At 44.1% G+C, this 18,162-nt stretch overlaps 1 protein-coding gene across 1 annotated transcript; it reads right to left on the bottom strand.

The window, feature by feature from the left end:
- Positions 1 to 4,658: 4,658 nt before the first annotated feature.
- Positions 4,659 to 16,665, bottom strand: LOC140374419 (uncharacterized). The gene is made up of 7 exons (XM_072461307.1): positions 16,610 to 16,665; positions 14,083 to 14,914; positions 11,864 to 11,960; positions 11,652 to 11,797; positions 10,298 to 10,378; positions 5,650 to 5,756; positions 4,659 to 5,475 (listed from the first exon to the last, which is right to left on the bottom strand). The coding sequence occupies exons 1-7, from the start codon at positions 16,652 to 16,654 to the stop codon at positions 4,675 to 4,677; spliced, it is 2,109 nt and encodes a 702-aa protein (XP_072317408.1). The 5' UTR covers positions 16,655 to 16,665; the 3' UTR covers positions 4,659 to 4,674.
- Between the last annotated feature and the right edge of the window lie 1,497 nt (positions 16,666 to 18,162).

The raw sequence follows: 18,162 nt of genomic DNA, 5'->3' as shown, positions 1-18,162 counted from the left end.
AAATTATACAGACCTTTGAAATTGTGTTGTTTTTTGTGTGATTGGAGAAATATTAGGGGAGAATAAATAGGATGTTCAGCTTCATATTTGATAACAAAAGGCGCATTGGGGATAAGACCTGCACAGAGCACCCATCGTTGGAATTTCCAGTTTAACCCTATCAGTTCTGCGCGTCAGGGGTGTCAAACTCATTTTGGGCCTTGGGCCTAATTTTGATGCTCAGGCTGGTTCACGGCCGAACATAGCGTAAAAAATAATAACAAATATGAATAGAAAAATAAATAGCTTTATATAGCCTAGTAATAGTTCTTTGTGGACACAAATCTGCAGCAGGTGAAAGACTGAGTCCATATTCATGCAGCAGCAGCAGCAGCAGCAGCAGCAGCAGCAGCACCAGCAGCAGCAGCAGCAGCAGCAGCAGCAGCAGCACCAGCAGCAGCAGCAGCAGCAGCAGCAGCAGCAGCAGCAGCAGCAGCAGCAGCAGCAGCAGCAGCACCAGCAGCAGCAGCAGCAGCAGCAGCAGCAGCAGCAGCAGCAGCAGCAGCAGCAGCAGCAGCAGCAGCAGCAGCAGCAGCAGCAGCAACAGCAGCACCAGCAGCAGCAGCAACAGCAGCAGCACCAGCAGCAGCACCAGCACCAGCACCAGCAGCAGCACCAGCAGCAGCAGCAGCACCAGCACCAGCAGCAGCAGCAGCAGCAGCAACAGCAGCACCAGCAGCAACAGCAGCACCAGCAGCAGCAGCAACAGCAGCACCAGCAGCAGCAGCAACAGCAGCAGCACCAGCAGCAGCAGCAGCACCAGCAGCAGCAGCAGCAGCACCAGCACCAGCAGCAACAGCAGCACCAGCAGCAGCAGCAGCAGGAACATGGACTTGTGATAGGATTTCTGATATGAAATGTTGATATCACAGACATGTTGCTGTTGCTGTCCAAACTCAATATGAGCACGCTATTTTCATAGTTTACTTTGTGATAAATGATTCATAAAGTGCATTGTGTTTGTATTCACAGTCACATTAGTGTGGACAGTCACAGCAGCTTCACTCTGTCATGTTCATACTTTATTACACTCTGACCTGTGTTTTTACCTGTGGCTCCTGATCTGTCCTGGTTTGCTCTGGTTTGGATGTTTTTCTCACAGAGCTGTCATCACAGAAGTTTGTTTTCTTGTTGTTAACTCCACATTAGCGCCGCTTTTAGCACAGCTCTCAACATCCACAAAACTCTTTTCAAGTCTCTTTTCTTTCTTCCACTTGTTTCCCAAACCCACACGTTTCTTTCCCCGCTCATAACCCTCTGTCTTGTCTAGTTCAGTGTGTGCTTTGACACTTCTCGGCCCTCAGCACTTGCGCCAGCAGCACACACAGCAGCGCTGAGCAGCGGGGTGGATGGACGGCTGCTGCAAAAGATGGAGAGAATTGTAGGTCTAGTGATTAAAACATCATATATCTATCGAAAATTAATAAATATAAATAAGAAATGTTAAGCGGCCCGGATTAAAATGTCTAGGGGGGCCGTGTTTGACACCCCTGTTGTAAGCCCCCATTGGATACTTCAAATCTTGCAGGGTTGATGGAGTCCAAATGCATGATGGGAAATGTGATGCTGTAAAACAAGTGAAGAGACAGCACACTGACAGCTGATTAGATGAGACAGAATGAGACAGAAAAGGCCCAGGATGTTGTACAATATAGACATCTTAAGTAATATACGATCTTGATGTGATTAAAGTCATTTTCACCAAGCGTAAACTGTACAGTGAGCTCATTGTTTTTGGCTCTGGTGATGTGCGTGTCAGTCCATAGTGTGTGAGGAAGACAGGAGCATTCACAAAGAAAGAAACACAAGATCTGTCCGTTCACCGTGATGCTGTGTGATCTGAGGCTCCTTCTCTGTTCTCGGGCTTGTGGAGTGTTCAGGTTAATTCTCAGCCCCTCGGCTTTAATCCAGCCAGAGATTTCAGATGCTTAAACAAGCCTAAATTCTATGCCTAATGTCAAGTTACAGCACCGTCTGGTGTGGATTTAAAAAATCAACGTGACAACCTACTCGTGAGACAACCAGACCCGGTTTTTCCTGGTATGGTCTTGTGTTATAGTCCAATATTTAGTTTTTGCAGGCATGTGTATTGGATTAAATTAGTCCAGTCATAAACTAGTCACATCATTTATGACATGTTGCAATGAGGGCATTCCATAAAGCAAGATTAAGCCTGGTTTATTTGGACAATCCAGGCTCATTGTATCCTCAGTTCTGTTCCACAAACTTGGCTAACCAGAGTTGGCTCTGCGTTGCCATAGTAACAAGCACTCAAACCTGGTCGGGACCAGGCTGTAAAGATGATTAAGGCGTTGTCTCCAAGAACATCTAAAGAAACACTTTAAATGACAGGTTTTAGCTTGTGCACTCCCTAAATAACTTGTCTTTGTCCAAATAAAGTATCAAACAAGAGTCTCTAGTGTAGACACCACACCACGTCTCTGCAAGACATTTTGTCTTCAAATTTCAGTTTCACCCACAAAATCCCCCAAAAACGAGGAGCAAGAAGCTGTGGAAAAATAAGGAAATGCTTCGAAAGCTAAACAAACAAAGGTGTTTAATTGTAACCTTGGTGGAAAGCTGACTCTCACGAGCTAATGATGCTACTGCTAACACGGCTCATTAGGAGATGAATGAGATTAATGCTTTGAATTTTGAAAGAATTTTAAATTATAATTAATTTTTTTACAACTGATCTTTTCAATAGGATAAGCTTACTAAACTGTGTGTATATGGTCCAAAACAGGATTGCTTTTCGGGTTTAGTGCATTTTAGATTGTCTTAATAATGCTGGCCTGTTAAACCAAAATGCTTTAAGGCTGTATTTGTTTTCATTACAGTATGAGCCATTACTTTAAAACAACACAATGCTAGAACAATATTACGATTGATTTTTAATGAGTAAACAAATCCAAATTTAATTATTTAAATTGAATTTCAACATAAAACAAAATAAGTTTCAATTAGCTCCACCTGTTCGTGCCCTCAGAGTGTGTGAACAGTAGTGGTCTAAAGTGGCCCCTAAACACTCCAGGCGTCACAGACCTGCATCAGGACGTCTGAACTCATGTATTTTGTGATCTTCACTGAGATCCTGTCCGCACGATGCACACGTCTACAGAAATCGGTTTGAATTGATTTGATTCTCTGCACGAAAATGAACGTCTGCTTTCAATTGGCTAAACTTACATGTGCCGGCCCGGGTGACAATGGGCCATGTCTGTGGGCCTGCGATGAACAAGAGCACAGTATAGAAGAGAAAGCTGATGAAGTGTGATATTAGGACTCTACGTTGTGATGGCAAGTCTGACAGTGACCGGCGAAAACACTCCCTATGGCCAGTCCAGGCCTGCACTGAGGGCTTCTGATTGAGACCGTTCTCAAAACATGTAAGAGCCAGCCAAGTCTGAGCTTGTGAACATTCTCCGAGTCTGCACCCACAAGTCTGTACCCTGGAGTGCACGAGTATAGAGTCTGCACCCACAAGTCTGTACCCTGGAGTGCACGAGTATAGAGTCTGCACCCACAAGTCTGTACCCTGGAGTGCACGAGTATAGAGTCTGCACCCACAAGTCTGTACCCTGGAGTGCACGAGTATAGAGTCTGCACCCACAAGTCTGTACCCTGGAGTGCACGAGTATAGAGTCTGCACCCACAAGTCTGTACCCTGGAGTGCACGAGTATAGAGTCTGCACCCACAAGTCTGTACCCTGGAGTGCACGAGTATAGAGTCTGCACCCACAAGTCTGTACCCTGGAGTGCACGAGTATAGAGTCTGCAGACTCACTCAGGTTTAAATCCAGCTTCAACAACACGAGAACCTAAAGAAATGCTGGTTTGGTTTTGTCAACTCCAAAACTCAACTGGATTCTAGCCACAGGCCACAGGCCTGACATAAAAGAACAACATTGGCAAACATAATAAATATTTTGGTTATGTTTTTTAGAATTGACCTTCTTTATTTTACTTGATGGAATACATTTTTGACAGATTTCAAGATATTTGATGAATTATCACCAGTGGACACTACCAGTCTGTTTACATACATATTTTTGAAATTTATTTAAAAAAGGAAAAACAAAAGCTACAAGCATTTTATTAACCAATAGGAAAGATATCAAGACTAATCAAGACACATTTTCTGAATGTAATAGTTTCATTTAATGTAATTTTGCCGTATATGTGCCACATGTCTAATTTATATATGTATTTCAGGGACAGTGCACATTAATAATGCCAGAATTAGCCACAAGGCTAATTCTGGCATTAGTCCCATGGCAGCTGTTACAGTCAGCCTTTGCTACCAGGGAACACTGACCCGATCTGAAATCTCAATTACCGGTAGTAGGAAAGTCATAGAAGCGCATTTCAGTGTTGCAGGACATACTATAAACTTTTCACATTTTTTAAAATTCCAATTGTGATAATTCCTTGTTATTTGGATGAGTTTGAATATGGACTCCCATGTTCTTTCTTAATATTTTAATTATTTATTTGATTTAAGACAAGATTTTATGTTGACAAAATCTAAAAAACAAATCTTTTGGAGTTAGACGCTTACTTTCAAAGATGAAGAAGAAGAATCACCAACAATCCAACCTATAATGTGAGACGAGGTTGCCCTCACTCTGCTTCTTAATGCTGGTTTCGAGAATGTTTGGAGCCGGTGGAGCTGGTGTCTGGAGGAAGACCCCTCTTTCTCCTGGAAAACCGCACATTTTGGTTTTCCACAGGGTGTTCAGATGTTTTGTGAAGAACAGCTGCAGATCTTTCGGCTGTTCGGTTTGCCAAAGTAGAACCTCCGGATGGGTTGATGTGATAAACTTTAGACCTTTGTGGTTTTCTTTGAGTGGGAGCTCTCGACTTTTGTAATGTTCTTTGTGGCAGAACTGTGGAACCTGAAGATCGTTCAGCTGTTTTTTGAGCTGAAGATTTAAGACTTTTGGATGTTCTTAGAGGCAGATTAGACCTGCCTGTTTCTCTGTGAGGTGTCGCTGTGGACCTGCCCATTTCTCTGTGAGGTGTCGCTGTGGACCTGCCCATTTCTCTGTGAGGTGTCGCTGTGGACCTGCCCGTTTCTCTGTGAGGTGTCGCTGCAGACCGTAGGCCTTTTTTTGGCTGATGCGGAGCTGTTGGCTTTGAAGATGGCTGATGTTTCAGGGAAGCAGACTTTTGAGGTAATCTGAGAGAAGGGGAGCTTTCAAGTGTCCTGAGAGAAAGAGTTGTTGACTTTTCAGGCGTTTTGTGGGGCAGAGATGTAGATTTACTTGGTGCTCGGATGAGGTGCACGAGGGCTGTGTTGAAACAGTCTGAGCACTGGCGTTGCTGGTTCTGAGTGTATTGATTGCATGGCGTTGGAAAGCTCAGCCCGGTGAAGGGTCCCTCAGGAGGCTTAGATAATGAAGCGGGGCAGGCACATGGGCGTAGCACAGTATCCTGCCAGAGCAAAAGGAATATTTTGAATTAAGGTAAAGGTCTGTGTTGTCCCTCAGTCGTTCGGGGAGGTTCCATAGCAAAAGAAAAGACAATTCTGTAAACTGGACAAGCCATTTCTCCACTCAAAGTAAGAAAAAATAAATTGGAATTGAAAAGGGTTGAAAAATAGCAAACCTGCAGTTCTCCCTCTGTCCTGTCCGTGTTCTGGGCCTTCTGTTGTCGTGTTCCATAAACGTGAACCCACCGGCCATTACACAGCGCTTTCTGAGGTTCTCCAGGCACTGTCAAACACATGAACCACATCACGTGTGAAACATGAACACATCACGTGTGAAACATGAACACATCACGTGTGGAACATGAACACATCACGTGTGAAACATGAACACATCACGTGTGGAACATGAACACATCACGTGTGAAACATGAACAAATCATGTGTGAAACATGAACACATCACGTATGAAACATGAACACATGTGTGAAACATGAACACATCATGTGTGAAACATGAACACATCACGTGTGAAACATGAACACATCACGTATGAAACATGAACACATCACGTATGAAACATGAACACATGTGTGAAACATGAACAAATCACGTGTGAAACATGAACACATCACGTGTGAAACATGAACACATCACGTATGAAACATGAACACATGTGTGAAACATGAACAAATCACGTGTGAAACATGAACAAATCACGTGTGAAACATGAACACATCACGTATGAAACATGAACACATCATGTGTGAAACATGAACACATCACGTGTGAAACATGAACAAATCACGTGTGAAACATGAACACATCACGTATGAAACATGAACACATCATGTGTGAAACATGAACACATCATGTGTGAAACATGAACACATCACGTATGAAACATGAACAAATCATGTGTGAAACATGAACACATCATGTGTGAAACATGAACACATCACGTATGAAACATGAACACATCATGTGTGAAACATGAACAAATCATGTGTGAAACATGAACACATCATGTGTGAAACATGAACACATCACGTATGAAACATGAACACATCACGTGTGAAACATGAACAAATCACGTGTGAAACATGAACACATCACGTGTGAAACATGAATACATCACGTGTGAAACATGAACACATCATGTGTGAAACATGAACACATCACGTATGAAACATGAACACATCATGTGTGAAACATGAACAAATCACGTGTGAAACATGAACAAATCACGTATGAAACATGAACAAATCATGTGTGAAACATGAACACATCACGTATGAAACATGAACACATCACGTGTGAAACATGAACACATCATGTGTGAAACATGAACACATCACGTATGAAACATGAACACATCACGTATGAAACATGAACACATCACGTGTGAAACATGAACACATCATGTGTGAAACATGAACACATCACGTGTGAAACATGAACACATCATGTGTGAAACATGAACACATCACGTGTGAAACATGAACAAATCACGTGTGAAACATGAATACATCACGTGTGAAACATGAACACATCATGTGTGAAACATGAACACATCACGTGTGAAACATGAACACATCACGTGTGAAACATGAACACATCATGTGTGAAACATGAACACATCACGTATGAAACATGAACACATCATGTGTGAAACATGAACACATCACGTATGAAACATGAACACATCATGTGTGAAACATGAACACATCACGTGTGAAACATGAACAAATCACGTGTGAAACATGAATACATCATGTGTGAAACATGAACACATCATGTGTGAAACATGAACACATCACGTATGAAACATGAACACATCATGTGTGAAACATGAACACATCACGTGTGAAACATGAACAAATCACGTGTGAAACATGAATACATCATGTGTGAAACATGAACACATCATGTGTGAAACATGAACACATCATGTGTGAAACATGAACAAATCACGTGTGAAACATGAACAAATCACGTGTGAAACATGAATACATCATGTGTGAAACATGAACACATCATGTGTGAAACATGAACACATCATGTGTGAAACATGAACACATCACATATGAAACATGAACACATCATGTGTGAAACATGAACACATCATGTGTGAAACATGAACAAATCACGTGTGAAACATGAACAAATCACGTGTGAAACATGAACACATCACGTATGAAACATGAACACATCACGTATGAAACATGAACACATGTGTGAAACATGAACACATCACGTGTGAAACATGAACACATCACGTGTGAAACATGAACACATCACGTATGAAACATGAACACATCATGTGTGAAACATGAACACATCACGTGTGAAACATGAACAAATCACGTGTGAAACATGAATACATCACGTGTGAAACATGAACACATCATGTGTGAAACATGAACACATCACGTGTGAAACATGAACACATCACGTGTGAAACATGAACACATCATGTGTGAAACATGAACACATCATGTGTGAAACATGAACACATCACGTATGAAACATGAACACATCATGTGTGAAACATGAACACATCATGTGTGAAACATGAACAAATCATGTGTGAAACATGAACACATCACGTGTGAAACATGAACACATCACGTATGAAACATGAACACATCAGGTGTGAAACATGAACAAATCATGTGTGAAACATGAACAAATCACGTGTGAAACATGAACAAATCATGTGTGAAACATGAACAAATCACGTGTGAAACATGAACACATCACGTGTGAAACATGAATACATCACGTGTGAAACATGAACACATCACGTGTGAAACATGAACACATCACGTATGAAACATGAACACATCATGTGTGAAACATGAACACATCATGTGTGAAACATGAACAAATCATGTGTGAAACATGAACACATCACGTGTGAAACATGAACACATCATGTGTGAAACATGAACACATCACGTATGAAACATGAACACATCAGGTGTGAAACATGAACACATCACGTATGAAACATGAACACATCATGTGTGAAACATGAACACATCACGTATGAAACATGAACACATCATGTGTGAAACATGAACACATCACGTATGAAACATGAACACATCACGTGTGAAACATGAACACATCACGTATGAAACATGAACACATCAGGTGTGAAACATGAATACATCACGTGTGAAACATGAACACATCATGTGTGAAACATGAACACATCACGTGTGAAACATGAACACATCACGTGTGAAACATGAATACATCACGTATGAAACATGAACACATCATGTGTGAAACATGAACACATCATGTGTGAAACATGAACACATCACGTATGAAACATGAACACATCATGTGTGAAACATGAACACATCATGTGTGAAACATGAACAAATCATGTGTGAAACATGAACACATCACGTGTGAAACATGAATACATCACGTGTGAAACATGAACACATCATGTGTGAAACATGAACACATCACGTATGAAACATGAACACATCATGTGTGAAACATGAACACATCATGTGTGAAACATGAACAAATCATGTGTGAAACATGAACACATCACGTGTGAAACATGAACACATCACGTATGAAACATGAACACATCAGGTGTGAAACATGAATACATCATGTGTGAAACATGAACACATCATGTGTGAAACATGAACACATCATGTGTGAAACATGAACAAATCATGTGTGAAACATGAACACATCACGTGTGAAACATGAACACATCACGTATGAAACATGAACACATCAGGTGTGAAACATGAACAAATCATGTGTGAAACATGAACAAATCACGTGTGAAACATGAACAAATCATGTGTGAAACATGAACACATCACGTGTGAAACATGAACACATCATGTGTGAAACATGAACACATCACGTGTGAAACATGAACACATCATGTGTGAAACATGAACACATCATGTGTGAAACATGAACAAATCATGTGTGAAACATGAACACATCACGTGTGAAACATGAACAAATCACGTGTGAAACATGAACAAATCACGTGTGAAACATGAACACATCACGTGTGAAACATGAACACATCACGTGTGAAACATGAACACATCATGTGTGAAACATGAACAAATCATGTGTGAAACATGAACACATCACGTGTGAAACATGAACACATCACGTGTGAAACATGAACACATCACGTGTGAAACATGAACACATCATGTGTGAAACATGAACAAATCATGTGTGAAACATGAACACATCACGTGTGAAACATGAACACATCACGTATGAAACATGAACACATCACGTATGAAACATGAACACATCAGGTGTGAAACATGAACAAATCATGTGTGAAACATGAACACATCACGTGTGAAACATGAACACATCATGTGTGAAACATGAACACATCAAGTGTGAAACATGAACACATCACGTGTGAAACATGAACACATCACGTGTGAAACATGAACACATCACGTATGAAACATGAACACATCATGTGTGAAACATGAACACATCACGTGTGAAACATGAACACATCACGTGTGAAACATGAACACATCACGTGTGAAACATGAACACATCATGTGTGAAACATGAACACATCACGTGTGAAACATGAACAAATCATGTGTGAAACATGAACACATCACGTGTGAAACATGAACACATCACGTGTGAAACATGAACACATCACGTGTGAAACATGAACACATCACGTGTGAAACATGAACACATCATGTGTGAAACATGAACACATCACGTGTGAAACATGAACACATCATGTGTGAAACATGAACACATCACGTGTGAGGCGTGTCTCACCTCTGTTCTTCGGACCATCATATGGATCCTTCCCTCGTCTCGTGGAGAGGAAGGCCATGGTCCTGGGGATGGCTGTTGAACCTGGGATACATTCATATGTTTATGTTTACATAATACACATTATACTCAGGATGGGACGATACCATTTTATCATGATTCGATTCATATCTTGATACACGAGTCATGATTTCAATATTTAAAGGCGTTATGGACGATTTTTCGGCGATTTGAGAACTCAGGCGGAAGTGCACATGCCCCTCCCCCGTGCACATGCCCCTCCCCCGTGCACATGCCCCTCCCCCGTGTGGACCGATACAACACACACGTGCGTTTGTTTATTAGCGCGACGGATCACATCGCATCTCTCGTCTCCCGTAGATTTCCGTCTCTTCTGAGTCAGCTCGAACTGTCTTTCTCCGTCTTCATTTTGTCCCGTACACTGAGGGAACTATATTATGATAGATCCATGCGCTTGGACACGAGGAAACGTGCTGCTCTCATGGGGACGAGCCACACGCGGCTGCAGGTGAGCGGTAGGTGCGTTTTATGATTGATACGTGGCAGGACTAATCGCAGTCCACGCCACCAGGAAATAAGACTCAGATTTGGGCCAAAAAATCGTCCATTCAACCTTTAAGTTTTGTTGGGCCTCAGAAGAGCAAAATATGTTAATTTGCTAAATAAAACAGACATTTTCAATAAATGACATTATACATTGATGTAGTCTAGGGGTTTGTTTATTTGGTTTAATGATGAGACGAGTTCTGAATTTTGCATAAATAAAAAAGATAAATGTAATATTACATAAGTTCATGATACTTATAGGCTATTAAACATTGAATCAGACATTTCTATTGTACATTTTACTTTGCACCTCAGCTTCTTTATAGTCAAGAAAGTCAGTATGTAGTAATAGTGTGATTTTAGGGCCATTGTTGACTGTCCAGTCAGTTAGAGGCGATGCTATCTTATAACACTGACGCTGAAGTGAATTTGAGAGATAAAAATCCTTCTTAACTTTCTAAACCATAACCCACAACCACAATCAATTGAATGCTAAATAGCAACCTCAAATCTGGTGAGTTTACTATTCATAACTTTCCTGGTTCCTGGTGTGTTACTCAGGCATGCCGCAGCCGTGAGTCTGCCGTTTACATCTGCAGACTCACTGTTTACTGCCAAAGGACGGCAGGCTTACTCTTTTTCTAGTGCACCAAAATGTGCGAATGACACATGAGAACAACACACAGGTCGGATTGAACCAAAAGTATTGAACGATTCAATACTATTTTGAGAATGGTCTCAGCGCTACATTAGACTATGTGTTATTACAGTGTGTGAGATCTGATCATACCTCTCAAACAAAGAAAAGACAGGAAGTCTTCCGTCTTGGGCTGACGTCTCATTAGACTGGTTACCATGGTGATCCTGGTGCACACTGGGAGTCCAGGTGAGTTTGGTGGGGACTGGGCAAACTTCCTCTGAGCCTGCACCTTTGGTCTGAAGCCACAGAAAGAGTCAGTGTAGTACACGGCCTTCAGCATCCTGGGAGCAGCTCAGACCTACCTGCTGTCATCCTGCTCCGTGCAGGCAGGGGGCAGTCCAGAGGCAGTCTGCAGAGACAGTTTCCAGCTGCTTCTCTTGCATTTCGGAACAGTTTCCCCTGAAAAAGGCCCATAAACTCACACTATCACTTATACACCCAAACTAGCTAGCACTTCAAATACAGCCTGTTAGTCATTTACGGTGGAACTTAGTAAATACTTTCAGTGGTGCTTCTAGAAGTAATTACATTTGTACTTGTACTGACACATATTTCACATGCACAATATTATTTACATGGTAGTTTGCGGTACTTCTAGTGGTACTTACATAGATAATTACTGTGACACAGCAACACTGATTGGTACTTAAAGTGTTACTTCCAGTTGTATATGTTGGTAGATTTAGTGGTATGTTGGTGGTATTAGGATTGGTAAACAAAAGTGTTAACAGTGTCGTAATTAAACTTTGTTATTATGCCATAAGAATACCTAATATATAATTAAATATGTATGTGTCACTGTTAAGAGAAAGTTATGGTTTTTATCATGCTTTTTTAATGTGGATGATGTATTAAAGTCTGTCACAATTGTGATATTAATAAACAGATGACTGTGTTGCTTTAGTGTCTTAAAAGTTAAATTTAAGACATGCTTATGGTATAATCTATGTTTTACTGTCGCAGGTGAATATGGACCAGTGGATTCACTCTGTCACTGCATCCAACAGATCAGTGTGTGGAGCAGAACAACTTTCTCCAGCTGAACAAGACAAAACTGAAATCATCGTCTTTGGCCACAGAAACAAAGAGAAAGAGTTAGTGTCACCTCCGGACTAAACATGGACCAGCCTCCTGCTGGTGCCAGAGTCAGGACTAAACATGGACCGGCCTCCTGCTGGTGTCAGAGTCAGGACTAAACATGGACCGGCCTCCTGTTGGTGCCAGAGTCAGGACTAAACATGGACCGGCCTCCTGCTGGTGCCAGAGTCAGGACTAAACATGGACCGGCCTCCTGCTGGTGCCAGAGTCAGGACTAAACATGGACCGGCCTCCTGCTGGTGCCAGAGTCAGGACTAAACATGGACCGGCCTCCTGCTGGTGCCAGAGTCAAGACTAAACATGGACCAGCCTCCTGCTGGTGCCAGAGTCAGGACTAAACATGGACCGGCCTCCTGCTGGTGCCAGAGTCAAGACTAAACATGGACCGGCCTCCTGCTGGTGCCAGAGTCAGGACTAAACATGGACCGGCCTCCTGCTGGTGCCAGAGTCAGGACTAAACATGGACCGGCCTCCTGTTTGTGCCAGAGTCAGGACTAAACATGGACCAGCCTCCTGCTGGTGCCAGAGTCAGGACTAAACATGGACCGGCTTCCTGCTGGTGCCAGAGTCAAGACTAAACATGGACCGGCCTCCTGCTGGTGCCAGAGTCAGGACTAAACATGGACCGGCCTCCTGCTGGTGCCAGAGTCAGGACTAAACATGGACGCCCTCCTGCTGGTGCCAGAGTCAGGACTAAACATGGAACGGCCTCCTGCTGGTGCCAGAGTCAGGACTAAACATGGACCGGCCTCCTGCTGGTGCCAGAGTCAGGACTAAACATGGACCGGCCTCCTGCTGGTGCCAGAGTCAGGACTAAACATGGACCGGCCTCCTGCTGGTGCCAGAGTCAGGACTAAACATGGACCGGCCTCCTGCTGGTGCCAGAGTCAGGACTAAACATGGACAGGCCTCCTGCTGGTGCCAGAGTCAGGACTAAACATGGACCGGCCTCCTGCTGGTGCCAGAGTCAGGACTAAACATGGACGGGCCTCCTGCTGGTGCCAGAGTCAGGACTAAACATGGACCGGCCTCCTGCTGGTGCCAGAGTCAGGACTAAACATGGACCGGCCTCCTGCTGGTGCCAGAGTCAGGACTAAACATGGACCGGTGTGGATGGAGATGAGAGAAGGGAGGTCATGTAGTAAATTGTTAGAGCCGGGATTCGAACTCACAACACTGCGGCCGGCTGCACAGAGCCTTGCATAAATACCACCATAAGTACAAGTATAAGGGCCACAAACTGTAAAGGTAATATTATACAAGTATCATTGTAACTACCACTGGAAGTACAACTGAAAGTATCTACTACGTTTTACTATAAAGATCTATTAAGTAACAGGCCGTATTTAAAACTGTTTTAGATGTATGTGTGTATTCTCTCTGTTGAGACTGAAAGTGATGATGTTTCATATGGAACACTCACCTGCAGGTTTGTTTGTGTTGTCGGCGCTGGCTCGGATCTTCACCGAGTGGCTGTTGGGTGTGCTGCTGCGGCTCAGGGCCGGTCTGGGAGGGTTGAGGGCAGTCGTGGTGGTGAGGACGATCCTGGTGCTGAGGGCCGCTCTGGAGGCGGCGAGGGCAGGTCTACTAGAGGTGAGGGCGAGTGTGCTGGGACGGCCTGCGGTTCTGGTGCTCTGGGTAGTTCTGGTGCTCGGGGCCGTTCTGCTAGGGGTCAAGGAAGGTTTCCTTGGAATGAGAACAGTTCTTTTGGGAGTCCGTGGAGTTCTTTTGTGGGTGAGAGCAGTTCTGACAGGAGCAACTCTGGTGGGGATAAGAACAGTTCTTTTGGGGGTGATGGGTGTTCTTTTGGGGGTGGCAGCAGTTCTGACAGGGGCAGTTCTGGTAGAAGTGAGGGCTGTTCTTTTGGTTGCAGTGGCAGTTCTGGCAGGTGCAATTCTAGTCCGCCTGGGGGGGCTGAGAGTCTTGTGGGAGCGCAGTGTTCTACTGGTCAAGGCCTTCCTCTCACTGGCCTTCAGACTCTTCTTAGACTGGATGACTGGTTCCTGGGGACAAGCTGCTGTATGAGACTGTTGGGGGCCCCTGCCTTGGCGCTGCTGGTGTGGGCTCTGTGTGGCTGCTCTGGGGCCCGGAGGCCTGCTCTTTGGAGCGACAGTACTTCTGATGCTTGGATTCTGAGTGTGTGTGCGTGAGCGCTGGTGCATGGCTCGCTGAGTGTCTTTGAATTCCCTGAGGGACAGAAAGAGCACTTTGCGTACAAGGCGTTCTTCGCCCCATGGCATCCCCTCACCGATGTCCTACAGGCAGCAACCAGTGTCATTAGAGAAATGCAAATCCTAATCAATATCCATAAGTGGAAAAGTGAAAGCACATTTGTAAAATCTATTGATTCTGTGGATTTATGCTGTTGTTTTTTCAATAAAAAAACAACTACAAATAAATGTATTCAACTTTTAATTGTGCAAAGAATTGGCCTATGTTTACTAAATGTCCAGTGTGAACAGGGAGTGCCGGGTCCTAAACACAGTACAACATTTGGCTGATATGTGCCCAGAGCTGATCACATGTACAACAAACAGTTTCACGCCCGGCAAAACTTTAAACCAAACTTTCTCCCTTCAGTGTTGCCTCTGGAGAAGGTGTGAGGTTCTGGGAAAGAGTGAATGGTTTGTTGTAAGTGAAATGTGATTTTATGTTGCTGGGACAACTGGAAGTAAATGGTGTTACCGAACTTTGACGATGGTCTTGTTATTGTAGCGCCACTTCCCTTGAATGATTGATTTTATGATGAGCATTAACCTCAGCTCACCCCAGGACCACAGGTGGAACTGTCGGAGTCCAAAACTAAACTATGAATCGGGTCCACGATCTTGATCCCTGAATGGAAATGTGTAATGTACTTTTGACCCATCATTCAGTGCTGCCAAGTCCAGATCTTGAGCCCACATGTTGTGCACGGTCTCTGCACTGCCCCCTGTGGCTCAGAGAAGAGACTTTAAAGCAGCTCTGCTTGTGTACAAGTCTCTCCATGGCCTAGCACCAAAGTACATCTCAGACATGTTAGTGCCATATGAACCATCTCGGACTCTGAGGACCTCAGGGGCCGGCCTCCTGCTGGTGCCAGAGTCAGGACTAAACATGGACCGGCCTCCTGCTGGTGCCAGTCAGGACTAAACATGGACCGGCCTCCTGCTGGTGCCAGAGTCAGGACTAAACATGGACCGGCCTCCTGCTGGTGCCAGTCAGGACTAAACATGGACCGGCCTCCTGCTGGTGCCAGAGTCAGGACTAAACATGGACCGGCCTCCTGCTGGTGCCAGAGTCAGGACTAAACATGGACCGGCCTCCTGCTGGTGCCAGAGTCAGGACTAAACATGGACCGGCCTCCTGCTGGTGCCAGAGTCAGGACTAAACATGGGCCGGCCTCCTGCTGGTGCCAGAGTCAGGACTAAACATGGACCGGCCTCCTGCTGGTGCCAGTCAGGACTAAACATGGACCGGCCTCCTGCTGGTGCCAGAGTCAGGACTAAACATGGACCGGCCTCCTGCTGGTGCCAGAGTCAGGACTAAACATGGACCGGCCTCCTGCTGGTGCCAGAGTCAGGACTAAACATGGACCGGCCTCCTGCTGGTGCCAGAGTCAGGACTAAACATGGGCCGGCCTCCTGCTGGTGCCAGAGTCAGGACTAAACATGGACCGGCCTCCTGCTGGTGCCAGAGTCAGGACTAAACATGGGCCGGCCTCCTGCTGGTGCCAGAGTCAGGACTAAACATGGACCTCATCATTCAGTGCTGCCAAGTCCAGATCTTGAGCCCACATGCTGTGCACGTTTTATGTTACCCACAAACCCTCGGGAGTCGAACCTCGGACCTTCTTGCTGTGAGCTCTCTTTCATGATCAGGCTCTGGCAGTGTAGGCTGGTGCTGTCATCCAGGTGTCATTCAAACACTACACTCGGCCTGTGCCCAGCCCGAAACGAGGAAGGACTTACGTATCTCTTCTTGATGCGGATGCGCTTGGGCCGCTCCGCGCTCATGGTCCCGGTCTGCAGGTCCCGGGGCCCCAGGTGAACACACCGCGCTGGCCCTGGAACAACAACAGCGCTCAGTCCACACGGTTGGTTCATAACGATGCTGAAATAGGTCAGCAAATAAATAACACAATCATAGTAACAACCACCGAGCACAACAATGCGACGCTCTGAAAGCTTTTACCTTTACAATACAATGGAACGCGACCGCACGACGTGAGCTACGGCGACGCGCGGCTAAAATAAAACGTTCCTATCTGGAAAGAACATGAGCGGTTTTGTGCGCCTTTGCGTGCGTTCCGTCCGCGTTCCGTCCGCGTCTCCGTAGCGCACGGCACAAACAGATCGTGGGCCGATGGGGGAGGATGTGCACCTGCATCAGGACCAGGACCGGAGCAGAGCCGGGTCACGTGAGCTGCCGTGCCGTACGTTTCCGAAGCCGTGTCACGTGCCCTTTTGCAGCCTTCGCATACAATTAGCCCGTCCACTCGCCCTGCAGTGCGCATGCGTGCCCGCTGTTCGGATCACCATGGGGATGAGGCATAGACGGTTTACATGAGATACAGTCTATGGGAGAATATAATATAATAACCTCGGAAAACACAGAGCCGGGTGCTTTGTGTGTGTTTTTAGATGTATTTTTATTACTCTGATTGCAGTAAACAAAGATAATAAAAAAGGGTAAAAAAGAAATAAATAATAAAAATGCATTATTAAAATATATAAAGGTATATTAAAACATTTTTGTTTCCAAAAAAACAGAACAAAACAAGAATATGACCTACATCTCAGGCCTATGGGGCTCAGCCCTTTATTTCATTTGAAATGCTTTTACGATTTTAAGCCATTTTTTACTGTACCATTACCAGTTTCTCTTCAATAGATTTTGACCCAGTGACCCTAAACCACTTTAGAATATCACTTCACCCTCAGGCCTTTGGGACTAGGGATGTCACAATGTCAAATTTTAGTGTTACGATTATTGTGAAATCAGTACTTCGACCTCAGGGGCTTATTCCTGTATATCCTCTTTAAAATATGTGACTATTTTTAAGACTTTTTTTTTGTTTACAGTGAAAATACCAGTTTTTATTCAGAAGCTTTTAGGGCATTTCACCCAGTGATCCCAAACCCACTTTATACTATTACTTTGGATTATATAAAAAAGCTTAACTTCTAAAATCTTTTAAAACGAGATATAAAGGGCTCACCCCATAAGCCTGAGATGGAAGTGTAATTCTAACGTGGGTTTGGGTGACGTAGTCAAATGCCCTAAAAGCACTTGAAGAATGAAGAAGCCTGGTAGTGATACCATCAGAAAATGCCTTAAAAACTCAAGGTTTGGGGTCACTGGGTCAAATTCTTTAAAAGCTCTAACCCATTTTTAAACATTGTATTCACTTCACTTTCCTGTCAAGTCATAAAAATGTCAACATGAAAAACACAACAAGAACTTATCAGTCCCTATAACAAATAACAAAAACGAATATCTGACATCTGTAGAATGTCCCTCC

The sequence above is a fragment of the Eucyclogobius newberryi genome, unplaced genomic scaffold, assembly GCF_026437365.1.
Source record: "Eucyclogobius newberryi isolate DKJ021-1_F unplaced genomic scaffold, fEucNew1.0.hap1 SCAF_3, whole genome shotgun sequence".
NCBI lineage: Eukaryota > Metazoa > Chordata > Actinopteri > Gobiiformes > Gobiidae > Eucyclogobius > Eucyclogobius newberryi.
This window is presented reverse-complemented; position numbering and strand designations above follow the sequence as displayed.